The 27691-nt window shown below is 38.5% G+C and overlaps 1 protein-coding gene across 1 annotated transcript in view; it reads left to right on the plus strand.

Annotated features, from left to right (window-relative positions):
• The first annotated feature begins 384 nt into the window (after nucleotides 1-384).
• SHCBP1L (SHC binding and spindle associated 1 like) overlaps nucleotides 385-27691 on the plus strand; it is a 40554-nt gene continuing 13247 nt past the window's right edge. The window contains exons 1-5 of the mRNA XM_072733224.1: nucleotides 385-825; nucleotides 2951-3100; nucleotides 13043-13257; nucleotides 14724-14810; nucleotides 14882-15100. Of these exons, the coding sequence (XP_072589325.1) occupies nucleotides 385-825; nucleotides 2951-3100; nucleotides 13043-13257; nucleotides 14724-14810; nucleotides 14882-15100 (1112 nt within the window). The remainder of the gene's footprint in view (nucleotides 826-2950; nucleotides 3101-13042; nucleotides 13258-14723; nucleotides 14811-14881; nucleotides 15101-27691) is intronic.

The following is a 27691-nucleotide window of genomic DNA, read 5'->3' on the forward strand; positions in this document are numbered from 1 at the left end:
CCAGCGCCCTCCATTCCCTCGCCCCCCAGCGCCCTCCATCCCCTCGTCCCCCCCAGCGCCCCCACTCCCTCTTCCCCCCAGCGCCCTCCATCCCCTCGTCCCCCCCAGCGCCCCCACCCCCTCATCCCCCCAGCGCCCTCCATCCCCTCGTCCCCCAGCGCCCCCACCCCCTCGCCCCCCCGGTGCCCCCCCCCCCGCTCCCCAGCGTCCCCCACCCCCTCGCCCACCCCCCAGCGCCCCCCGCCCCCTCGCGAGCTCCCCCCCTCGCGCCCTCGCCCCCCGGCCCCCCGCCCCCCTCCCGGGCCCGCCGCCCTCGAGGCCCCCGCACGTGGCGGGCTCCCGGGAAAGGCGCTAACGGCTCAGCGGGGCCCGCGGGGCGGGGAGATGGCGTCGGCGGCCCGGCCCCCCGAGCCGGAGGAGTCGGTCGGAACCGGCAGGCCCGGCAGGAGAGGCGCCCAGGGGCTGCCCGCGCCCCCCGGGGACTCGCTGGCGGTGGGGACCCTGAGGGGCGCCGCGGCCCCGGCGCGGTCGGTGGTGGCGTCGCCGCGGCCCGGGAAGGGGAAGGCGGGCCGGGAGGCGGCGCGGCGGCGGCTGCAGCTCCCTCCAGCCTCTCAGGCCGAGGCCCGGGCCGCGGGGGCGGCGGGGGCGGCGGCGGAGGAGGAGGAGGAGCAGGCGGCGGAGGCCGAGGAGCCGCTTGTGTCGGTGCCCCAGGAGGAGGAAGAGGAGGCGCAGCCGCTGCCCCCGGTCTGCGTGTCCCCCATGAGGGGGATGTGGCGCGACGAGAAGGTGGTGCTGTACTGCGACCAGGTGCTGCAGGGCTGCAAGGTGAGGGTTACCGCGGCGCTGGGTCCGCTCACCACTGTCGGTGGGGGCAGCCCTGCTGGAGCAGTTGCCGGGCTTTTGGCAGCTTCCAAGGGGTGACAATCTGATCGGTGATGGATCAGTTATCAGTGCCCAGGCTTGCCTCTTGGATCCATAGGTCTTATCAGTGCCCAGGGTTGCCTCCTGGATCCATAGGCCTTATCAGTGCCCAGGCTTGCCCCTTGCATCGATAGGCCTTATCAGTGCCCAGGGTTGCCTCTTGGATCCATAGGCCTCACCAGTGCCCAGGGTTGCCTCCTGGATCCATAGGCCTCACCAGTGCCCAGGGTTGCCTCTTGGATCCATAGGCCTCACCAGTGCCCAGGGTTGCCTCTTGGATCCATAGGCATCAGCAGTGCCCAGGGTTGCCTCCTGGATCCATAGGCCTCACCAGTGCCCAGGGTTGCCTCTTGGATCCATAGGCCTCACCAGTGCCCAGGGTTGCCTCTTGGATCCATAGGCCTCACCAGTGCCCAGGTTTGCATCTTAGTTTTCTCATTTAACGATGTATGCCCACACATAAGGATGCGATGACTTAGCAGCGACTTTGACCTGACAGTACTGCACAGGTCTACACGCCATGGCTGTGGAATCCTGTTTCGTATACAAGATAACGTACCTTGTAACACTCTGTAGAGCAAATACCAGATGTTTCTAGCCTATTTTTAAAAAAATTATAGTGGAAGAATATGTGTATAAAGATATTGGTTGCAATGATGTTTGTTAGAATTAAAAATTAGAGGGATCCCTGGGTGGCGCAGCAGTTTGGCGCCTGCCTTTGGCCCAGGGCGCGATCCTGGAGACCCAGGATCGAATCCCACGTCGGGCTCCTGGTGCATGGAGCCTGCTTCTCCCTCTGCCTATGTCTCTGCCTCTCTCTCTCTCTGTGACTATCATAAATAAATGAAAAGATTAAAAAAATATATTTAAAAAAAAAGAATTAAAAATTAGAAACTAGGGACTCCTGAGTGGCTCAGCGGTTGAGCGTCTGCCTTTGGCTCAGGGCGTGATCCCCGTCTGGAGTGGAGTCCCGCATGGGGCTCCCTGTAAGGAGCCTGCTTCTCTCCCTGCCTGTCCCTGCCTCTCTGTGTCTCCTGAATAAATAAATAAATAAATAAATAAATAAATAAATAAATAAATATCTTTAAAAAAAATTAGAAACTAAATTTCTGACTGTGGGGGTAGTAAAGAATGTGTGGTGGCAGCATATAGTGGAGAGACCCAGGCAGAGTAAAAATGAGGTTTTCAAGAACGTTAGTTATGCTTATCCTTTAAGGTTAAAAAACATGCCCCAGGAGACAAAACCAAACACGATTTATATGTATGGATGAATACATACATAGAAAAGTGACTGGAAGGAAGTAGCAACAATGGTTATTTTGGCTGTCAGGATCAGAAGTGGTTTTGGTTTTCCTTACATTTTGTGCATTTCCTTACATTTTCTGCAGGTGAACTGTATTTTATAATTGGACGAAAATTTTTTTAAGAACACAGTTACCATAAAACTAGGACAGTATTAATGGCCAACTTATATCTGATACTGAGAGTTGGAGGAGATGAAGTCTCCAAAAGGCAACTGAAAAACGTTTATGTAAATTTTTGTGCCATTAATCAGACAGGCTCTTAAGGACTGTGTTTCACAATAGCTTACATTATTATCCTTGAGGTAGCTGGATTTAAATTTTAAAAATCAAATGGACAGTATTTGTTGAATGCTTAGCATGCTCATTTGCTTTATACAATGAGGTGCTATTTTAAATTTTTATGTAGTGTCTTATTTTTTTTTAAATTTTTTATGTACTGTTTTAAATAGTTATCATATCTTTAAAGTTCAGAAAAAATAATTGCTGTTTTTAAATATTATAATTACCATTTTTAAATGTATAATTACAGTTCTTTCTCCTCAGTGGATTAATAAAACAAATTACTTAAATATAAATAAGTACATGTCTTAGCACTGAATTACTCTGTTGAGTGAATGGATCTCTTTTAAGTTTTTAATGTTTATGATATTTTCCAGCAAACATAGATTCAATTTATAAAAGTATATAATTTTATACAACTTACCTATATTTTTTTCTTTTGCTAGGCAGAAGATGCTGATGAGGCTATGAGTAAATATCTATCAGAAAAATTAAAGTTGAAAGACAGATGGCTTGGAGTCTGGAAGACTAACCCTGAGTTATTCTTTGTGAAATATGAAGAAGCTTCTATCCCTTTTGTTGCTATACTGGTTGAGGTAAATAATTTTTACCTGATCTTTGTTCTTTTGAGTGAAATTACCAGTTCTTTTTAACACTAAAATATGGCATTACTGATTTGGGGCTTTGACTCTTAAACGGAGATTGATTGACAAAAGGTTATGTCTATTTTAAGTTTCTAAGCAAATTAATAGTGTAAAAAGAAGGGATATTAGCATCCATTTACCTGTGCACAGTTAATTATTAAATGGAATCTAGTGTATCAGACAGTATTTATTAGTTTAATTTTAGTTACTCAAATAACAGAAGTACATTTCTTTAAAATTAGTAACTTAGGCTTTAACAGACTTGGGGCTTCTTTTTCTATCACTTTAATCTTCATTTATCTGTGAAGATAAATTACCAGGTTTAGTTAGATTAAGACAGAAAAAGTGGATCAGAAAACTATTGGTGGGTGCCTGGGTGGCTAAGCAACTAAGTGTTTGTCTTTGGGTCAGGTCATGATCCTGGGGTCCTGGGTTGAGTCCCACATCAGGCTCCTGCTCTGTGGGGAGCCTGCTTGTTCCTCTGCCTCTCCGTCTCATGAATAAATAAATAAAATCTTAAAAAAAAAAAGAAGAAAACTATTATTTTCTTTCCATGAAAAGTATCCTTTTAGTATAATACATCAACTTTCAAGCATTCATCCTATAACATTTTACTTTTTTAGGTCTATAGGTTAAATGTGGCATATTTAATGTCATAAATTTGATTCCCTTAAAGATTAATTATCCTTGTGTATACATTAATATCTATAATCACAAATGGTATCCCTGCCACAGATATCTCAAATCTATTGTTTTGGTCACAAGAAAAATTTGAAGTTCATTACATTGCACACTACCTGAAAACAATTCAGTTCCATTTCCGTGGAAAAGTAAGTTAGTGGTATTTTTACAGATAAAAATTGGCATATTTTTGATCATAGAGACTATACAAAAAATATAATAGAGACTTGAGATTAATTTTTCAATAATATTCTGTGTTTAGTGTTTCTTTGAGGTTTGCTCAATTTCAGGTTTTGAGTAGCCTTTCCCTGGAACTTTCATAACTTCTCTGGACCTTTTTTCATGTAAGAGGAGGTGTACTATGTGGGTATCTTTAACATTTGGGGGGGGGGATTTTTTTAGTCAAGTTTTATGTGGAAGCCTGACAGACATCATACGTTAAAGCAGGACATTTCTGACTGAAATGAAGGGAATGGGTTTTCTCCCAATACCTCATGATAGCCCCTATACTCCATAAAACATTAAAAGATCCTTAAAGTTGTGTGAAAACTCACTGGATTAGATTATCTAGAAATTCTACCAAGTTCTAAGATTTAATATGCAACATATTGATTATTTGCTCTTTCTTACTCCTAAAATAACAAGATTACAGATAGATTGCTTTAGAATCCTCTAGAGATTGCCAATGTTCTTTAAACACTAGAAAGGTAGGAAGAAAAGGGGTGAACAGAGGGAAAATAGTATATTGGAAGATTCTAACTCTTTGAATTATGTGGCAGTCAAACTAGCTCTTTGGACCTCTGAAGGTAGCACTGCACAATTCAGACATTGTTTTGTCTGCCTCTGCTTCTTAAGTCTTACTTGGATTAAAGTATCAGCAGTTGCTATATGATGCTCCTTGTTCTGAAGTCACAATAATTTATTTCTATGGACCTCATTCTCTTTTTATTTAGGTCCTCAATTAGTTTTCTATTGCTGTTGAAAGAATTTACCATAAGGTTTGGTGGCTTAAGCAATACAAAATTTATTATCTTACAATTCTATAGAAAAAAATCTGACATGGGCCCAGTGAGCTAATATCAAGATGCAGACAAGGCTGCATTCCCTTCTGGAGGCTCTAGGGGAAAATCTCTTTCCTTGCCTTTTCTACATTCTGGCCCCCTTCCTCCATCTTCAAAGTCTGTCTTTCTTCTTTCTTTTCTTTCTTTCTTTTTTTTTTTTTTTCTTTCTTTCTTTCTTTTTAAGATTTTATTTATTTGTTCACGAGACACACACAGAGAGAGAGAGAGAGAGAGAGGCAGAGACACAAGCAGGCTCTATGCAGGGAGCCTGACATGGGACTGGATCCTGGGTCTCCAGGATCACACCCTGGGCCGAAGGCAGGGGCTAAACTGCTGAGCCACCCAGGCTGCCCCAAAGTCTTTCTTAGACTATCTGTCTGGTTCTTTGCAGGCTGGAAAAGTACATGTCTTTTAAGATTCATGATTAGAATGGGCCCAACTGGGTAATTCAGGATAACTTCCCATCTCAACTCCTTAACCTTAATCACATCAGCAGAGTTCCTTTTACCATGTCGAATAATATTAATATATTCACAGGTTCCAAGGCTAAAGGCATGAATATCTTTGAGGGCCATTATTCTGCCTGCTGCAGGTTCACAACAATAACAAAGAAAAGTTTGGAAATATTTGATTGGAAGGAAATCTAGCATATCCTTAATCTTGGTTACAAAGTGGTCCAGAAATTAAGGAAACTTTTTATAACCTCCGTAGAAAGCAGTTTGCCAAAATACATTAGGAATTTTAATGTAGTTCACTCATTTTATGTCAGTTATCTCAATAAAGCTTGAAAAAAAATAAAAATAACAAAAATAGACTCCCCTGCACAGAATAATAAATGAAAATGGAAAAGTTCACTTAACTTCTAGAAATTTATTCTACAGAAATCAGAAATGCAGAAAAAGATTTATATATTGAATGTTCACAGTGATATTTATAAAATTAAAGATTGATAATACCATACAGCTTTAATAATGAGATGCTGGTCAAATAAATGATGATATATCCATAAAATAGAATATTATATAGTCATAAAAATTATGTTAAAAAAACTTTTCATGATTAAGAAAGTGGTCATTGGGGCAGCCCCAGTGGCGCAGCGGTTTAGCGCCGCCTCAAGCCCAGGGTGTGATCCTGGAGTCCCGGGATCGAGTCCCACGTTGGGCTTCCTGTGTGGAGCCTGCTTCTCCCTCTTCCTGTGTCTCTGCCTCTCTCTCGCTCTCTCTGAATAAATAAATAAATAAATCTTTAAAAAAAAAAAAGGAAAGTGCTCATTGTGTATTTAATAAAAGATTATAGAACTAGATATGCAGTATGATCCAATTATGTAAATTATATAAGTACATAGGAATAAAACTGGAAGATAAAAAGGTTAAGGTTAATGGTGGTTGGCTATTCTGTTGATAAGATTATGGTTGATTTTTAAACATTTTTAAACAAAGAGCATGTTTAGTCACTATCAATAAACTTAGAGAATCTATTTTTTTTAGTTTTATTCAAATTCTAGTTAGTTAACATTTAGTGTAATATTAGTTTCAAATGTACAATATGGTGATTCAACACCTCCATACAGTACCCAATGCTCACTACAGTGCACTCTTTAATCCCCATCACCTATTTAACTCATCCCCCCAGCTACCTATCCTCAGTAACCATCAGTTTGTTCTCTATAGTTAAGAGTCTGTTTCTTAGTTTGCCTCCCTCCATCTTCCCCCACCTCCTTTGCTTGTTTTGTTTGTTAAATTCCAAATATAAGTGAAATCATATGGTGTCTGTCTTTCTCTAACTTATTTTACTTAGCGTTGTGCTCTCTAGCTTCATTCATGTCCTTGCAAAATGGCAAGATTTTGTTCTTTCTTATGGCCAATGTGTCATTGTGTATATATACCACATCATTTTTATCCATTCATCAATTGATGGATGCTTGGGCTATTTCTATAATTTGGCTATTATAGATAATGCTGCTGTAAACATCGGAGTTCGTGTATCCCTTTGAATTAGTATTTTTGTATTCTTTTGGGTACTTAGTATTATTTACTAAATTACCCAGCAATTGCTGGATCATAGAGTAGTTCTATTTTTAACTTTTTTGAGGAAACTCCATACTGTTTTCTAGAGAGGCTGCACCAGTTTGCATTCCTATCAACAGTGCACAAGGATTTCCCTTTCTCCATATCCTCACTAACACCTGTTATTTCTTGTGTTGTTGATCTTAGCCCTTCTGACAGGTGTGAGGTGATATCTCACTGTAGTTTTGATTTACATTTCCCTGATGATCAGTGATATTGATGAAAAGACACATCTTTTCTGTTGGCCATCTGGATATCATCTTTGGAAAAACGTCTATTCATGTCTTCAGCCCGCCCCCCCCTTTTTAAAAAGATTTTATTAGTCATGAGAGAGAGAGGGGGGCAGAGACACAGGCAGAGGGAGAAGCAGGCTCCACGTAGGGAGCCCGACAGGGGACTCCATCCTGCCTTCTGCCCAGGGTGTGATCCTGGAGACCCGGGATCAAGTCCCATGTCGGGCTCCCTGCATGGAGCCTGCTTCTCCCTCTGCCTCTGTGTGTGTGTGTGTGTGTGTGTGTGTATCTGTCATGAGTAAATAAATAAATCTTTAAAAAAAATTTTTTTTAATAAATAAAAAATAAATAAAAAGTCCCCCACTCCTAAAGGCCTGCTTTCTCTAGTCAAAGGACCAGGAAAGGGGCAACACCACAGGAAAAAAAAAAAACCCAAACCTGCTGTCCCTCTTTCCCCACTGCAGGAAAAGACCAAGTGAAGAACCTAGGCTTCCACTCTTGTTAAGTTGTAACAAGGCACACTAACCCCAATGCCAAAGTGGTGTTAGAGAAGACCTAGTGGGGAGAAAATGGGGAGCTGAGTGATAAAGAACTTCTCCCACCCCCCTGTTATCAATGTAGACTACATGGGAAGACTGGACTACCACCCCCACCAGTAAGGGGAGACTCCTTCCACTTCCTGGAGCAGTGGTGTCAGAAAAGATCTAGTAGAGAATCAGGACTCCACCCTACTGTGATGTCAATGGAAACAACATGGGGAGCAGAAATGAGATGCTCCTCTCTCTCCAAGCTAGGGGGAAGTGTCAGTAGAGATCTCATGTTGAACCTGAACTCCTACTCCAGAATAGCAGTAAAGAAGAAATACCTCTCCCCATTCCTACAGTCAACAGACACTGGAGAATCTGGACTTCACTCCCCATCTGGCAGTAACAGGGTGGAAACTTCCTTTTTATGCCATATTGGTGTCAGAAGAGGACTGATGAAATAAAAGATTTAAATAAGGTCAAGAATCTCATGACATAATATTCAAAATGTCTAGATTTAAATAGAAAATCACTTGTTATCTCTTCTCAATCCCTTGTAAGAATTAGAATAACCTCAACTTGAATGAGATAAAACAATAGACACCAACACTGAGGTAACCTAGATGTTAGATTTACCTGACAAGGACTTTATTATTTTTTTTAAGATTTTATTTATTTATTCATGAGAGACACAGAGACAGAGAAAGGCAGAGAGACACAGGCAGAGGGAGAAGCAGGCTCCATGCAGAGAGTCCGACATGGGACTCCATCCCAGGTCTCCAGGATCACACCCTGGGCTGAAGGGGTTGCTAAACCGCTGAGCCACCCGGGCTGCCCACTGACAAGGACTTTAAAGCAACCACTATAAAAATGCATTACTGAGCATTTATGAGTGCATGTGAAACAAATGAAAAAATAGGAAGTCTCAGCAAAAACAAAGTTTTAGAACTAGAATAATACAGTAACTGAAAAAAACTCAAAAGGATGTGCTGAACAACAGAATGAAGACAGAGGGAACAATCAGCAAACTTGACAATAGAAAGTTAGAAATTATCTAATTGAACACCAGAAGGAATAGACTGGAAAACAAAATGAACAGAGCTGCAGGGACATGTTGGGCTATAACAAAAGACCCAACATTCATGTCTTCTGAGTCCCAGAAAAAGAGAAGAAAAGATGTGGCTGAAAAAAACTTTTGAATAAAATAATGGCTGAAATATCCTGAATTTGGCAAAAAGACATAAAATGTACAGATTTAAGAAGCTGAATGGTAGTATCCTACTGAGCAGGGAGTAAGTCAAAGTTTACTGGTACTGAATGTTAGGATCCTCTTCCTTCTATTCTGACTCTGCTTCTAGCGTACAGGCAGTTAAGGCATATCCCTTTAGGCATGAGATTTGGAAGATTTTTCTATGTTCAGCTCAAAAGAAAAGACCTAAAGATAATTGGCATATTGAGTTCCTATGGAAAGAGCCAGTGCAGAATATCCTGCATTTACAGATAGAACATCCATACTTGTTCCACCCATATACACAGACCTCTTTTTTTTTTTTAAGATTTTATTTATTCATGAGAGAGAGAGAGAGAGAGAGAGAGAGAGAGAGAGAGAGGCATAGAGAGAAGCAGGCTCCATGCAGGGAGGCCAATGTGGGACTCGATCCCGGGATTCTAGGATCACGCTCTGGGCCGAAGGCAGGCGCTAAACCATTGAGCCACCCAGGGATCCCCAGACCTCTTTTTTAATGCTCCACCTTTTAATATGAGCAGACAGCCAAGGATCACCAGATATCTAAAGAAACTCTAATAAAAAAAAATAGTTAAAACAGCAGAAAAGGGATCCCTGGGTGGCGCAGCGGTTTGGCGCCTGCCTTTGGCCCAGGGCGCGATCCTGGAGACCCCGGATCAAATCCCACGTCGGGCTCCCGGTGCATGGAGCCTGCTTCTCCCTCTGCCTGTGTCTCTGCCTCTCTCTCTCTCTCTCTCTCTGTGTGACTATCATAAATAAATAAAAATTAAAAAAAATAAAATAAAAATAAAACAGCAGAAAAGACATTTTGAAGAAACAAATGATAAGGAGAAGGAAATGTGTATATATATATATATATATATATATATATATATACACACACACACACACACACACACATTAAAAACCTATTAATATTCTCAGAAGTAAAAGACAAGTCATCCATGAACTGGGACCTATTCTAAAAAAATAGAAGGAGAAGGAAAGCTTTCAAATTCGTTCTATGAGGCCAGCATTACTCCAATACTAAAACCAGCTACCAAAACACTGCCAAAAAAGAGAGGGAGAGAACTGTAGGCCAATATCTCTGATGGGCATAGATGCAAAAATACTCAACAAAATTTTAGCAAACTGAATCCAACAGTACATTAAGAAAATTACTCACCATAACCAAGTGGGACTTATTCTTGGGATGCAAAGGTAGTTGAGTATTCACAAATCAATTAATGTGATACATAACATCAACAAGACAAAGGATAAAAACCATATGATCATTTCAGTAGATGCAGAAAAAAGCATTTGACAAAGCACAACATCCATTCCTGATTTTTAAAAAATACCCTCAACAAAGTAGGTTTGGAGGGAATATCCTGTAACACAATAAAAGCTATATATGAAAAACCCAGAGCTAATATCATACTCACTGGTGAAAAACAGCCTTTCCCAACTAAGGTCAGGAGCAAGACAAGAATGTCCACTGTCACCACTTTTATTCAACATAGTACTGGAAGCCCTAGCCACAGCAGTCAGACAAGAAAAAGAAATAAAAGGCATCCTGGGGATCCCTGGGTGGCTCAGCAGTTTGGTGCCTGCCTTTGGCCCAAGGCACGATCCTGGAGTCCTGGGATCAAGTCCCACATCGGGCTCCCTGCATGGAGCCTGCTTCTCCCTATGCCTGTGTCTCTGCCTCTCTCTCTATGTCTATCATAAATAAATAAATAAATCTTTTAAAAAAATAAAATAAAAGGCATCCAGATAGGTAAGAAAGAAGTAAAACTTTCACTATTTGCAAATACTGTGTATAGAAAATCCTAAAGATTTCACCAAAATACTAAAACTGGTAAATGAATTCAGTAAAGTTGCAGGATACAAAACCTGTATGCAGAAATTCATTGCATTTCTATACACTACTTAGCAGAAAGAGAAATTAAGAAACCCCTTCATTTCAATTACACCAAAAATAATAAAATCCTTAGGAATAAACTTAACCAAGGAGGTGAAATACCTGTACTCTGAAAACTATAAAACACTGATGAAAGAAATTGAAGACAACACAAAGAAATGGAAACATATTCCATGTTTAGGGATTGGGAGGACAAATATTGTTAAAATGTCCACACCATCCAAAGCAATATGCAGATTTATTGCAATCCCTATCAAAATACCAATAACATTTTTCACAGAACTAGAACAAATCATCCTAAAATTTGTATGAAACCACAAAAGAACCCAAATAGCCAAAGCAGTCTTGAAAAGGAAGAACAGAACTGGAAGTATGACAATCTAAGATTTCAAGATATACTACAAAACAGTAGTAATCAAAACAATGCGGTACTGGCACAATAACAGACACATAGATCAGTGGAACAGAATAGAAAACCCAGAAATAAATCCATAACCATCTGGCCAATTTATCTTCAACAAAGGAGGCAAGAATATGCAACAGGAAAGAGACAGTCTCTTTAACGAATGATATTGGGAAAACTGGACAGCCACATGCAAAAGAGTGAAACCAGGCCACATTCTTACAGCATACACAAAAAGAAATTCAAAATGAATTAAAGATCTAAATGTGAAACCTGAAATCATAAAAATCCTAAAAGAGAATACAGGCAGAAATTTATCTGCTATCGCCATAGCAACATTTTTCTAGATATGTCTCCTGAGACAAGAGAAACAAAAGCAAGAATAGGCAACTAGGACTAAATCAAGATAAAAAACTTCGGCACAGAAAAGGAAACAAGCAACTAAAATACAACTTGTAGAATGGGAGAAGATATTTGCCAATGATATATCTGATAAAAGGTTAGTATCCAAAATAGAAAAGAAATTATACAACTCAACAGCTCAAAACAATCAAATTTAAAAACGGGCAGAAGACATGAACAGACATTTCTCCAAAGAAGACATCCAGATGGCCAACAGACACATGAATAGTTGCTCAAACTGATCATCAGGGAAATGCAAATCAAAACTACAATGAGGGATCCCTGGGTGGCGCAGCGGTTTGGCGCCTGCCTTTGGCCCAGGGCGCGATCCTGGAGACCCTGGATCGAATCCCACGTCGGGCTCCCGGTGCATGGAGCCTGCTTCTCCCTCTGCCGGTGTCTCTGCCTCTCTCTCTCTCTCTGTGACTATCATAAATAAATAAATAAAAAAAAATTAAAAAAAAAAAACAAAACTACGATGAGATATCACCTCACCTTGGCTAATGGCTAAAATGTCAAATGGCTAAAATAAAAAACACGAGAAACAATAGGTGTTAGTGAGGATATGGAGAAAGGGAAACCCTTGTACACTCTTGGTAGGAATGCAAACTGGTACAGCCATTAGAAGATTGTATGGAGGTTCCTCAAAAAATTAAAAATAGAACTAGTGATCTAGCAGTCACACTACTGGGTATTTACTCAAAGAATACAAAAATACTAATTTGAAAAGGATACATGCACCCTATGTGTATTGCAGAATTATTTACAATAACTATAGAAGTAGTCCAAGTATGCAGTGATAGATGAATGGATTAAGACAATGTGGTATATATATTTACAATGGAATATTGTTCAGCCACAAAAAAGAATGAAATCTTATTTGCAACAACATGGATGGATTTAGAGAGTATAATGCTAAGTGAAATAAGTCAGAGAAAGATGAATACTACATGATTTTACTCATATGTGGAATTTAAGAAAGAAAACAAAAGAGACAAACCAAAAAACAAACTTTCAAGTATAAAGAATAAACAGATGGTTACCAGAAGGGAGTTTGGGTAGGGGGATGGGTGAAATAGGTGGAGAGGATTAAGACTTAATCGTGATGAACTCTGAGTAATATATGGAATTGTTGAATCACTATACTGTACAGTGATATAATGTTAGTAACTACACTGGAACTTTAAAAAAAGGAAGACAGAAATAAGGTTTGAAAAAATTGTGTTATTTTATTTAATATTGATCTATAATTACTTTGTGGTAAAGAGATCTTCAAATTTAAAAGAAGAAACTTTGTAAGTAGATCATGTGTGAGGAAAATATCTTTGTCGTTCATTTTGATTTGTAATTACATATTTTATAATATTTATCTTAGGTAACTTGTAAACCACGCCAAAGCTCATCATCTTGTTTCAAAGTTAGTGTATCTCTTGCTGAGCCTTTTTCTTCTAACATTGCAAATATTCCAAGGGGTTTGGTCAATGAGATTTTGGAAGAACTGGAGCATAGTGTGCCTCTCTTGGAAGTGTATCCTGTTGAAGGACAAGATTCCGATATACATGATATTGCTTTGGCCTTGGAAGTTGTAAGGTATTAGACCTTTTCACCTCTTAAAGTTATGATATTCAAAAAGTTAATATGTAAGTATATAAGCACTTTATAAATAGTTATAGATTTAATTTTTCTCACTGCTGAATTCAATTTGTCCTTTTTAAAGTTTATTTATTTATTTTAAGTAATCTCTACACCTAACATGGGGCTCGAACTCATGACTGAGATCAAGAGTCACATATTCCACTGACTGAGCCAGATAGGTGTCGATTTTAATGAACATATTTATAACTCTTAACATTCTCCTGCAGAAGTATTATATATGGGCAATGAAAAGTTTGCCATTTTTTGATCTTGCATTTTCAAAAATTGATTTAAAAAGTTCTAGAGATAAGTAACACTAAATTTTGTTCATATTTAAGCATCTTAAATATATTACATTTTATGTTTCACATGTAAGGACATTACAAATACTAGATGTCATCATCCACATTATGATTGCTTCTTAAGGTGATACAATTTGAGAGAAGTTATCCATAAACATAATTCAGAATTTTAGGGGCATGTTTTTTTCTTTTTCTTTTCCTTTTCTTTCTTTCTTTTTTTTTTTTTTTTTTAAGATTTTACTTATTCATGAGAGACACACAGAGAGAAGCAGGAGACATAGGCAGAGGGAGAAGCTGGCTCCCTATGGGGAGCCTGTTGTGGGACTTGATCCCCAGGCCCCAGGATCATGCCCTGAGCCAAAGGCAGACACTCAACCACTGAGCCTCCCAGGAATGCCCATATTTTTGTTTTTCTAATACTTCCCCAGAATATACAAATTTGATTATACCTGAAGTATTATTTCTGGGGTGCCTGGGTGGCTCAGTCGGTTAAGCATCTGCCTTTGGTTAGATCATGATCCCAGTGTCCTGGGATTGAGCCCCACTTCAGGCTCTTTGCTCAGTAGGGAGCCTGCTTCTCCCTCTTCTCCCTCTGTTCGTCCCCCACCTCATCTCTCTCTCTCAAATAAATAAATAAAATTTTAAGTATTATTTCTTTGTTGAACAAAACAGCCAAATCTATGAAATTTGGAACCTGCATTTTACATTCCCACTTCAAGAAACATGATCTGTAGCAACCTTCAATAGAATGTAGGTCATCTTGGGATGCCTGGGTGGCTCAGCCGTTAAGCATCTGCCTTTAGCTCAGGCCATGATCCTGAAGCCCCAGGATCAAGTCCCATGTCGGGCTCCCTGTGAGGGAGCCTGCTTCTCCCTCTACCTGTATCTCTCTGGGTCTCTCATAAATAAATACACAAAATCTTAAAAAAAAAAAAAAAAAAAAAGAATGTAGATCACCCAATTTTTAAAGGTTTGATTTTAATATTAGTTCACTGAAAGGTCATTTACAAATATTTTTCTTAGAATTCATATAAAGAATTCTGACATGAGAATGTCTTTAATTATATACATATTATTGGCTCTTTTTGATCACTTTTACATTATTTTCATTCATCATAGGTTTTTTTATGACTTTCTTTGGAGAGACTGGGATGATGAAGAAAGTTGTGAGAATTACACTGCTTTAATTGAAGAAAGAATTAATTTGTAAGTATAGTTAAAAGCTAATTTAGCACATTTTATAAGATAAACATGGTAATTATATTGATACTTTTCAGGTGGTGTGATATACAAGATGGAACCATACCTGGTCCTATTGCACAACGTTTCAAAAAAACTTTGGAGAAATATAAGAACAAGCGTGTTGAGCTCATTGAGTATCAGAGTAATATTACAGAAGATCCATCTGCAGCAGAGGCCGTTGAATGCTGGAAAAAATACTATGAGATAGTAATGCTCTGTGGATTATTGAAAATGTGGGAAGATTTACGTCTCCGGTAATAATACTCTATTTTAAACAAAAAAATTACATGGTTATTTTTTTATCATATTACTTAACTTAGGATATATGTTACCCTGACTGAAGTAGATTATAAAATTAGATGTCCAATTTTTGAGATAAGAACAAAGTGCAACTATCAGTATTAGAAAATCATTTTTATATAACTGAATTCAATGAAATCATTGGCTTTTTGGATTAAAAAATATTATCAATCTAGTTCTTTCCTTATCTTTCATTTTTACATTCTTGATTTTGGCCAAAGCCTAAGAAAAGAGGAGGGAGAGCTCCACCACATATAATATACAAAGTAAAGAGAAAGTTGAATAATTTGGCTGCCTCTTAATTTCTTTTTTCTCACAGATATTGATAAGTTGTTTTTATAATAAATAAAACAATGTGGATTTAACCAGCATCATTCTCCATAATACTTCAAAATGTCTTAAAATGTTTTTACATTACTATGCAGTAAAGTATATATTTCTGTCCTTGTTTTAGATAGAGAGGAAACAGGAATTCTTGCCCATGGTTTCAAAATTAAAGGAAAATTTTGAATGGAGCCAAAGGACATCTGACTATTTCATACTAGATTGTTAAACCTCTTTATGTTCCACCTTTACACGTTCTTTGCCTTAGGAATTCTGAGCCACATTTTATTTGTCCAACAATTAACTGTTAGCCTAAATCTTTTCTTTTTGTATTTTCTTTCAAATTTCACTTATTTTTTTAATCATTAAGAATCTCATTTCAGTGCCTATTTTTGATGTTACTGGGATTCTTGTGTAACGAAGCCTTGGGATTACTTTGGGAAATCGGTATAGATAAGATTTTTGAAATCTATTTATCTAGAAATTCAGAGTCAACAAAAGTTGAATTTGAATACAACTTATCATTATTAGACTTCAGATTCTAATAGCATGGGACAACGTGGGGTTCTCTCATCTTAAAAGTTAAATCACAGAGAATCTAGGTCTGGGAGTGGTGGAGTAAGGTAACTGGTCAAACCTTTGCATAGATAACAATTATAAAATTTGGACAAAAATATATTAAAAGCATCCAGCTATTTGAAGGCACTGTAAAATAACCAAAGTAGGCAACAAGCCTTGAAATATACCCTTGGGTAAGAAATGGGAATTTGTGGCTTTTCAGTATGAGAGTGATCACCAGGTTTTATAGTTTTGGTAGCAAAAAATGCAGTCCAACTATTTCAAGATGGCAAAGCACAGAGTTCAAAGCTGGCAGAACAGCTGGAAATATAGGCGGGGTATCCTGAAAGAAGACAGTTGCAAAAAGGGCCAGATCCAGAATTTGAGCATAAACTCTGCTCAAATTCTTGACTGACCACTAAACTATACTAGCATTGGTGGGGGAGAGAAATTGGGGAACGATGCTTTTTTAAAAAGTCTGTAGTTGAAGCGTGGAAGTCGAGAGAACTAAACAGATATATCAGCTGATTTTGAGCCCAGACAAGTTACCTGCCTGCTAGAATACAAGACTAACAATCCTTAGAAGAACACAACACAATCTAAAGTTATGAGAATGTATTTTCCAATGTCTCCAGTGTTCAACCAAAAAATTTATGGGCATGGAAAGAAACCAGAAAATTAGATCCATTCCCAGGGAAAAAGATAGTTAATATAATCTGACTCTGAGTGGGCTCAGATGTTAAGATTTTCAGACAAGACTTCAAAGCAGCTAGTATAAATATGTTCAACAAATTATAGGAAAACTTGGAATTAATAAGTGGACAGAGAATCTCAACAGAGAAATGGAAACTAAAAAACAAATACTTTCAGATGCAGCTCTGACATGTAAACAGCTTGTTAGTTATCACTCACATCCTTAAGACAAGAAAAAAGGTGAACAAAACTTAAAATGATGTTCTTGGACCCATAAGAAAACTAAGGTCATAGGGCAAACTGCCACCTTGAAATCTGGAGAGAGAAGTAAATTCAGAATCACAACCAGGATCTCCTTACCTGGAACAGATAATCCCCTAGAGCCATAAACTGTAAGAACACAAATGGTAATTTTGATAAACTGCTGGAGGTTGAGTATGGACTAGTATGCAAGTGAGAAATTCCTGGAGGGATGCATTTCCTAGCGAGACACCCCACATCTCTGTGGGGGTTTTGCCTCCAGGAATCTCTCTAGGTTCTCTGGTGAGAGCCAAGAAAAATCCCATTATGCCTCTAGTTGGGGATGGGAAAAGTTAATATTGTGAAATATACCCAGAGCATCTCCATGACAAAGATTCATTCACCAGAGGAAAAGATTACCATAGCATCTTCCCATCTAGGGGAGAAGGGTATTTCCTTGACTCCAGCCTCTTCTAGCCTTTCTTCCTATCTGGGAAGAGGAGGGCACTACGAAACTTGTAAAGATCACAGTCCAGGGACATAGACGCACTAAAAGACTAATAAGAACAATTCCTCTCCATTATACCTTCCAACCACACCAGTTAGGCTCCAGTATAATAACTGGATTATAGCTAAAAGAACAAGACACAAAAGGAGGAGTTTTTAGGGAAGCTCAAAGGCAACAGAGGAGACACAAATAATGGAAACCATAGGAATGTAAGGTGTCTGACACCTACAGCTATAGCAAACATTAAACACAGTTGACTTCCTGGCTAGATTAATATAAAACCTCACTCTAAAAGCCTGTTTACTTTAGTTTCTAGTCAATGCATCATGGTTGGCTTTCCACAAAATATTATAAAACATACTTGAAGGCAAGAAAAAAACTAAGCTTAAAGAGAGAAAGTAAGCATCAGAACCAGACTCAATTATGATTTTGGAATTAGATGGAATTTAAAATACCTAACTGATGTTAGTCTAATGAAAATGGGACACAAAATGTAAGAACAGATAATGTAAACATAAGATGGAAACTCTAAGGATGAATTAAAAGAAACTGCTAGTGGGATGCCTGAGTGGCTCACCAGTGCACCTGTGGCTCACCAGTGGCTCACCTCTGCATTTGGCTCAGGGCATGATCCTTGGGTCCTGAGATAAAGTTCCACATTGGACTTCCTGCAGGAAGCCAGCTTCTCCCTCTGCCTATGTCTCTGCCTCTCTCTCTCTGTCTCTCATGAATAAATAAATAAATAATAATAAATGCTAGAAATAAAAAACACTAAATAAAAATGAGACTTTTGATGGGTTAACTAATAGATGGAATGAAACTGAGGAAAGAATCAGTGAGCTTGAAGGTATGTCAGCAGGATCTTTTCAAACTGAAATGCAAAGAAAAAAAAGAATGAAAAAACAAAACATCCAAGGACTGTGGGACCATTTCAAAAGGTGCAGCATATGTGTAATTGGAATGCCAGAAGAGAAAAAGAGCAAATGCAGCCGAAGAAATATTTAAATTAATAATGGTGAGAATTTTCCACAATTAAATGCAGACAACAAACCATAGATCTATGAAGCTCAGAGCACACCAAGCAGGATAAATACCAAAAAATTCTATACATTAGCATATCATATTCAAACTGAAGACAACTATAAAAAAGGAGGGGGTGGGTGGGGAGGAAATGCTTATCTATAGGTGAACAAGAATAAGAATTACAACAGACTTCTTATAAGAAACTATGCAAACAAGATGAAAAGAGTGAAATATTCAAAGTGTTGAAAGAAAACTACCAACCTGGAATTCTATGTATGCAGTGAAAATATTTTTCAAAAGTGAAAGGGTAATAACTATTTTAGACAAAAAGGAAAAAAAAATAAGGGAATTTATCACCTTGCAAGAAAAATGAAAAATTCTTTAGAGGAAAATTGTTCAAAGTCAGAAACTCCGATCTGTGTATAGGAAGGAAGAGCTTTGGATAAAGAATAAACAAAGGTAAATTAAAATATTTTATTTTTATTTATCTCAATTGATTAAAAATAGCTGTTTAATAGTATTTGTGATGGTATTGGGTGATAATGTATGGATTGGTAAATTAAGTGACAGTAATATCATACTGAGAAATGGGAATACTCTGTTAAAAAGTGCCTGCACTATATATGAAATATGATAGTGTTATTTGAAGGTGAACTAAGATTAACTTTAAATGTATATTGCAAGACTCTAGCCACTAAGCATGTGCCATGCAACTGATTTTCTGGGATAGAATGGTACCCACCCAGCTGCAAGTCTCTCCTCTGGGGGAGGGAAGCAGTCCTTGCCTTGCCAGGTCCTTTAAGATTTGGAATTTTGAATCTCAGCCATATGACAGAGATGAATACACAAGAGAACTGGGGTGTCAAGCATGCTGGCGACTGGTCACAGGTTGAGAACAGTATTCTGACAAAAGCCTGGGACATAGAAGAGGAGATTGTTTGCTTTTCTGTGAGTGCCTCCTGAATAGCTGTGGCCACAGGTTCCCCTCCCTGAAGACAAGGGGGGCAGGATGATGCCATCTCTCCCCCCACCCTACAGCATGGTTGGACTTCAAAGAGAAGCACAGCACCTCCAGTGGAGGGTGGAGCTGCTTGCACAAAACCCTGCCTCCTTTGTGCCCAGGAAGGGCATCTTTGCAAAGGCAGGTCTGACTGTGAATGAGCTCAGAACACCTCCATCAACCTTCCCACCCTCGCATGTATAGATCTGCTGATCATAGAGTGCTCCAAAGTGTCAGTTTCAGCTCTCTTGGAACTGGGACCAGGCTTGCTTGCTTGCTTTTTATTTTATAACTTTATTTTTTTATTTTAATTTTTAAAATAATTTTTTCCTTTAGTATCAGACTTATGGGTTTTTTATTCATTTCTTAGTTTGTTTCTTTTTCTCCTTTTTCTTTTCTTTCTTTCCTTTTTCTTTTTTTTTTAAATCAGGATTTTTTTTTTCCTTTCTTTTTTCCTTCTTGTATTTTTTGGAATTGGGCTTATAGTTTTTTGTTTTTCTGTTTGCTTTCTTTGTTCCTTTTCTTTTTCTCTTTTCTTGCTTCAAGTTTCTTTAAAAAAAGTTATTTTTAATCAAGCTTATCTCAACAAATCAAAACATACCTAGTTAAAGGTCTGAACACTCCCTACTGCAAGCAAAGAGGAACTCTGCGGAGGACTGACCTGTGGGAAAGAGCAGCCAAAACACAACAGCAGAGAGCACACAACATACACAGAAACACTTCCTGAAGCACTGGGTTCTGGACAGTGTATGACCCCTTCTTAATATAGTATAATTCTCAAAAGCAGAAACGTAAAAAGCTTTCATAATGTGCAAAAGAGGGATCCCTGGGTGGCGCAGCGGTTTGGCGCCTGCCTTTGGCCCAGGGCGCGATCCTGGAGACCCGGGATCGAATCCCACGTCGGGCTCCCGGTGCATGGAGCCTGCTTCTCCCTCTGCCTGTGTCTCTGCCTCTCTCTCTCTCTCTGTGACTATCATAAATAAATAAAAATTAAAAAATAAAAAATAAAAACATAATGTGCAAAAGATAGAAACCTCAACATAATAAGATGGAAGAATTCTCCCCAAAAGAAAGATCAAAAAGAAACCAAAGCTAGGGATTTGCTCAAAACCAATATAAGCAAAAAACAAACAAACAAACAAACAAAATATATATAAGCAATATAACTGAACAAGAATTTAAAACAGTCATAAAAATACTGGCTGGGTTTGAGAGAAGCACAGAAGACACCAGAGAAACCTTAGCTGCAGAGATAAGACCTAAAAATTAGGCCAAAATAAAAAATGCTTTAACTGAGATGTAAAACCAACTGGATGTAATCACAAGAACGGAAGAAGCAGAGGAACAAATAGGTAATACAGAAGATAAAATTATGGAAAATAATGAAACTAAAAAGAAAAGGGAAAGAAAACTATTAGATTACAAATACAGACTTAGGGAACTCAGTGATTCCACAAAGCACAATAACATCTGTATCATAGGGGTCCCAGAAGAGAGAAAAGGGGGCAGAAGGTTTATTTGAACAAATTACAGCTGAGAATTTCTCTAATTTGGGGAAAGAATTAGGCATTCAAGTCCAAGAGGCAAAGAGAACTCCCCTCAAAATCAATGAAAACAGGTCAATACCAAGACATATTCTGGTGAAACTTGCAAAATACAAAGATAGAGAATTCTGAAAGCAGCTAGGGACAAAAAATCCTTAACCTACAAGGGTAGACACACAATGTTAGCAGCAGATCTGTCTACAGAAACTTGCAGGCCAGAAAGAAGTGGCATGATATATTTAAGGTGCTGTATGGGAAAAATATGCAGCCAAGAATACTTTATCCAGCAAGGCTGTCATTCAGAATAGAAGGAGAGATAAAGAGTATCCAAGACAAGCAAAGACTAAAGAAGTTTGTGAACACTAAACCAGGTCTGCAAAAAATATTAAAGGAGACCCTTTGACTAGGAAAGAGTAACCAAAAGCAATAAAGACAAGAAAGAAATGAGACAATCTTTAGGAAGAGTGACTTTACAGATAATACAATGGCACTAAATTGTATCTATCAGTAATTACTCTGAATGTAAATGGACTCAATACTCCAACCAAAAGACATAGGGTATCAAAATGTATTTTAAAAAATCCATCGAAAATCCATCAATCCCACAGCTGCTTACAGGAGTCATTTTTAGACCCAAAGACACCTCCAGATTAAAAGTGAGGGGGTAGAGAACCATCTATCATACTAATGGACATCAAAAGAAAGAGGAAGTAGCCATACTTAGATAAACTAGAGTTTTAGAAAAGACTGTATAAGAGATGAAGAAGGACTCTATATCATTATAAAGGGGTCTGTCCTCAAGAAGACCTAACAGATGTAAATATGTATGCCCTCAACTTGGGAGCAGCCAAATATATCAATCAATTATTAACAAACTTAAACTAATTGATAATAGTACAATAGTGGGGACTTTAACACCCCATTCACAGCAATGGACAGATATCTAAGGTCAACAAGGAAACGATGCCTTTGTTTTTTTTGTTTTTTAAAGATTTTATTTATTCATGAGAGACAGAGAGAGGCAGAGACACAGGCAGAGGGAGAAGCAGGCTCCATGCAGGGATGTGAGACTCGATCCCCGATCTCCAGGATCACACCCTGGGCTGAAGGTGGCGCTAAACCACTGGGCACGCAAGCTGCCTGGAAACGCCTTTGAATGACACTCTGGACCAGAGGAACTTCATAGGCATAGTTAGAGCATTTTTTCATCCTAACCCATCAGAATATACATTATTTTTTAATGCACATGGAACATTCTCCAGAATAGATCACATACTGGGTCACAAATCAGGACTCAACAAATACAAAAGGATTGAGATCATACCATGCATATTTTCAGACCAACCACAGTGCTATGAAACTTGAAGTCAACCATAAGAAGAAATTTGGAAAGACCACAAATACATGGAGGTTAAAGAACAGCCTACTAAAGAATGAATGGGTTTCTCATGAAATTAAAGAAGAAATAAAAAAATACATGGAAGCAAATGAAAATGAAAATATGACAGTCAAAAACCTTCTGGAGGCAGTAATGGCAATCATAATAAGGAAGTATATAGCAATATAGGCCTTCCTCAAGAAGCAAGAAAAGTTTGAAATACACAACCTAACCTTATACATAAAGGAGGTGGAAAAAGAACAGCAAATAAAGTCTAAAACCAGCAGAAAGAAATAGTTAAGATTAGAGCAGAAATAAATGATACAGAAACTGAAAAAATAGTAGAGCAAATCAATGAAACCAGGATCTGGTTCTGTGAAAGAATTAACAAAATTGATAAACCCCTAACTATACTTATCAAAAAGAAAAGAGAAAGGACTCAATAAAATTAGGAATGGAAGAGGAGAGATCACAACCAACACCACAGAAATACAATTAGAATATTATGAGCAATTATATGCCAAGAAATTGGGCAATCTGGAAGAAATGGGTATATTCCTAGAAGCATATAAAGTACTAAAACTTAAACAGGAAGAAATAGAATATTTGAACAGACCTATAACCAGCAAAGAAATTGAATCATTAATTTAAAAATCTCCCAACAGGGATCCCTGGGTGGCGCAGCGGTTTGGCGCCTGCCTTTGGCCCAGGGCGCGATCCTGGAGACCCGGGATCGAATCCCATGTCGGGCTCCCGGTGCATGGAGCCTGCTTCTCCCTCTGCCTGTGTCTCTGCCTCTCTCTCTCTCTCTCTCTCTCTGTGTGACTATCATAAATAAAGAAAAATTAAAAAAAAAATCTCCCAACAAACAGGAGTCCAGGGCCAGATGGCTTTCCAGGGGAATTCTACCAAACATTAAAGAAGGATTAATACCTATTCTCCTGAAGCTGTTCCAAAAACTAGAAATGGAAGGAAAACTTCCAAACTCATTCTATGAGGCCAGCATTATCTTGATCCCAAAACAAGACAAAAGACCCCACTAAAAAGGAGTATTATAGACCAATATTCCTGATGAACATGGATGCAAAAATTCTCAACAAGATATTAGCTAATTGAATCTAACAGTAAAAAGGATTATTTACCATGATCAAGTGGGGTTTATTCCTGGGCTGCAGGGGTGGTTCAATGTCCACAAATCAATGTGATACATACACCACATTAATAAAAGAAAGGCTAAGAGCCATATGATCCTCTGAATAGAAGCAGAAAAAGCATTTGACAAAACATAACATCCTTTCATGATAAAAACCCTAAGGAAAGTAGAGATAGAAGGAACATACCTCAATATTATAAGCCCTATATGAAAGACCCACAGTTAATATCCTCTGAGAGTTTTCCGCCTAAAGTCAGGAATACAGGGATGTTCACTCTTACCACTGTTTTTCAACACAGTACTAGAAGTCCTAGCCTCAGCAATCAGACAACAACAACAACAAAAAATGCATCCAAGTTAGCAAGGAAGAAGTAAAATTTTCACTATTTTCAGATGACATTATACTCTATATAGAAAACCCCAAAGACTCCACCAAAAAACTGATACATTAATTCAGCAAGTTGCAGGATATAAAATCAACATACCAAAATCTGTTGCTGTTCTATATACCAATAATGAAGCAGAAGAAAGAGAAATCAAGGAATCAATCCCATTTACAATTGCACCTAAAACCCTAAGATACCTAGGGATAAACCTAACTAAAGAGGTGAAATATCTGTACATTGAAAACCATAAAAGACTATGGAAGTAATTGAAGAAAACACAAAGAAATGGGAAGACATTCCTTGTTCATGGATTGGAAGAACAAATATTGTTAAAATGTCTATACTATCCAAAGCAATCTACACATTCAATACAATCCCTATTAAAATAATACACAGCATTTTTCACAGAGCTAGAACAAATAATTCTAAAATTTGTATGGAACAACAAAACCCCAAATATCCAAAGTAATTTTGAAAAGTAATGGCAAAGTGGGAGGCATCACAATTCTGGACTTATAGCTGTATTAACAAAGCTGTAATCAAGACAGTAGGTACTGGCCCAAAAACAGACACATAGGTAAGGAGGAGGATAGAGAACCCAGAAGGGGACTCACAACTGTATGGCCAACTAATCTTCGACAGAGCTGGAAAGAATATCCAGTGGAAAAAAGGTAGCCTCTTCAACAAATGATGTTGTGAAAACTGGGCAGTGACATGTAGAAGAATAAAACTGGACCACTTTCTTACACTATACACAAAAATAAATTTAAAATGGATGGAAAGGGCAGCCTGGGTGGCTCAGCGGTTTAGCGCTGCCTTCGGCCCAGGGCATGATCCTGTAGACCCGGGATCGAGTCCCGCATCAGGCTCCCTGCGTGGAGCCTGCTTCTCCCTCTGCCTGTGTCTCTGCCTCTCTCTCTCTCTCTCAAATAAATAAATAAAATATTTTTAAAAAATAAAATGGATGGAAGACTTAAATATGAAAAACAAGAAACCATCAAAATCCTAGAGCAGAAAATAGGCAGCAACCTCTTTGACCTTGGCTGCAGCAACTTCTTACTAGACAGGTTTCCTGCCTGTGCCAAGGGAAACAAAAGCAAAAGTGATTAGGACCTCATCAAGATAAAAAGCTTCTGCATAGTGAAGGAAACAATCAACAAAACTAAAAGGCAACTGACAGAAGGGAGAAGATATTTGCAAAGGACATATTGTATAAAGGGCTAGTATGCAAAATGTATAAAGAACTTATCAAAAAAAAAAATCAAAAAAAAAAAAAAAAGAACTTATCAAACTCAGGGCACCTGGGTGGCTCAGTCAGTTGAACATCCAACTCTTAGTTTTGCCTCAGGTTATGATCTCATGAGTCATGGGATCAAGCTGCAGATCAGGCGGCTCCATGCTCAGTGGGGAGTCTGCTTGAGGATTGTCTCGGTCTCCCTCTCTCCCTTCTCAGATAAATAAATCTTAAACACACGCACATACACACACACACATCAAATTCAACACCCAAGGAACAACTCAGTTAGGAAATGGGCAGAAGACATGAATAGACACTTTTCCAAAAATGGATAAACATTCTGAACAAACATCTCACCAGAGAAGATATACAGATGGTTAAAAAGTCTATAAAAAGATGCTCAACATCACTGTCATTAGGTAATTGCAAATTGAAGGAATGAGATATCATTACTTATCTATTAGAATGGTTAAAATCCAAAAACAAAACAAAAGCAGAAATAAACAAACACCCCCCCCCCCCGCCCCAACAATACCAATTGTTGGCAGGGGTGTGGAAAAACAAGAACTTTCATTTATTCTTGATTGGAATGCAAACCAGTGCAGCTTCTTTGGAAGATAGTTTGGCGGTTTCTCAAAAGCTAAATGTAGTCTGAGCATATGAATCAGTAGTAGTGCTCCTAGTTGGCATTTACTCACCTAAGTTGAAAATTTACATCCACATAAAAACCTACACAGAAATAAAAAAAAAGAGGGCAGCCCCGGTGGCTCAGCGGTTTAGCGCCGCCTGCAGCCCAGGGCGTGATCCTGGAGACCCGGGATTGAGTCCCACGTTGGGCTCCCTGCATGGAGCCTGCTTCTCCCTCTGCCTGTGTCTCTGCCTCTGTGTGTGTGTGTGTGTCTCTCATGAATAAATAAAATAAAAAAAAAAATTACTAAGGAATACTCCAAGCAATTATATACCAGAAAATTAGATCACCAGATCAAATGGACAAAATTCCTGAAAAGAAACTGACTGAAGCCAAAACAGAAAACCTGAGTGAACCTATAGCAAGTAAGGGGATTGAATTAGCAAATTAAAAACTATCCACAAGGGATCCCTGGGTGGTGCAGCGGTTTAGCGCCTGCCTTTGGCCCAGGGCGTGATCCTGGAGACCTGGGATCGAGTCTCATATCAGGCTCCCTGCATGGAGCCTGCGTCTCCCTCTGCCTGTGTCTCTGCCTCTCTCTCTCTCTCTGTGTGTGTGTGACTATCATAAATAAATAAAAATTAAAGAAAACAAAACTATCCACAAAGAAAAGCCAGAGACCAGATGTCTTCCCTGGTGAATTCTACCAAACATTTAAAGGATTAACATCATTTCTTTACAAACTTCAAAAAAATCAAAGGAAACGCTTACCCAATTCATTCAGTAAGGCCACTATTGTTACCCTCATACTGAAACCACAAAGACATAACAAGAAAAGAAAACTACAGAATAATGTCCCTTATGAATATAGATGCAAAATTTTTCAATTATATACTACAAACCTGAGTCTAGCAGCATATTAAAAGGATCAGACCCTATGACTAAGTGGGATTTATCCCAGGGTTGTAAGGTTGGTTTAACATATGAAAATGAGTCAATATAATACACCATATTAATAAATAAAAGACAAAAGCCACACCTCAATAGACAGAAAAAGAATTTGGCAAAATTCAATGCTTTAATGATAAAAATTTTCAAAACTGTTGGAATAGAAGGGATATTTCTCAGCCTGTTTAAAGCCATCTATGGAAAACCTTTAACTAAATCCTACTTAGTGAAGGAAAGGGTGTTTCCCCACTAAGATCAGGAAGAGGATAAGGATGTCCATTGTTACCACTTCTACTCAAATTGTACTAGAGGTTCCAGCTGGAGCAACAGGTAAGTAAAAGAAAAGCCATCCGGAGGGAAAAGAAGAAGTAATAAAATTGTCTCTGTTTGCAGAAGAGAGGATTTTGTTGTATACAGAAAATTCAGTAAAGGAATACTGCTCAGCAATATAAACAAAATGCTGATACACAAAATACCATGATGGATCTCAAAATAGACTGAATTTAAAAAGCTAGACACAAAAGAGTACCTCATATTATTTCACTTTAAAGTTTCATTTTAAAAATCCAAGAAAGGGAAATCTATGACAAAAAGTAGATCAGTGGTTGCATGGGAATAGTTTTGGAGGACTGACTGCAAAGATACATGAAGGAAACTATCAATGTGATGGGAATGTTCTATATCTTGATCATTGTGATTGAGTAAAATGGGTATACACATTTGTAAAACCTTATGGAATGGTTTACTTAAAATGAATGTTATGTAAATTATACCTTAATAAATTTGATTTTTAAAAAAACACTGATATATACTTTTGATTTTAAAACTAGGATTGCTTGATAAACTGTATTTCCTGAATTTAGGATGCTGTACTCTTTGAGCAGCTACTGATAAAGTATATGGTGAAGAAATGTGTGAGTAGTTC

This window comes from Vulpes vulpes, chromosome 13 (genome assembly GCF_048418805.1).
Source record: "Vulpes vulpes isolate BD-2025 chromosome 13, VulVul3, whole genome shotgun sequence".
In the NCBI taxonomy this organism is placed as follows: domain Eukaryota; kingdom Metazoa; phylum Chordata; class Mammalia; order Carnivora; family Canidae; genus Vulpes; species Vulpes vulpes.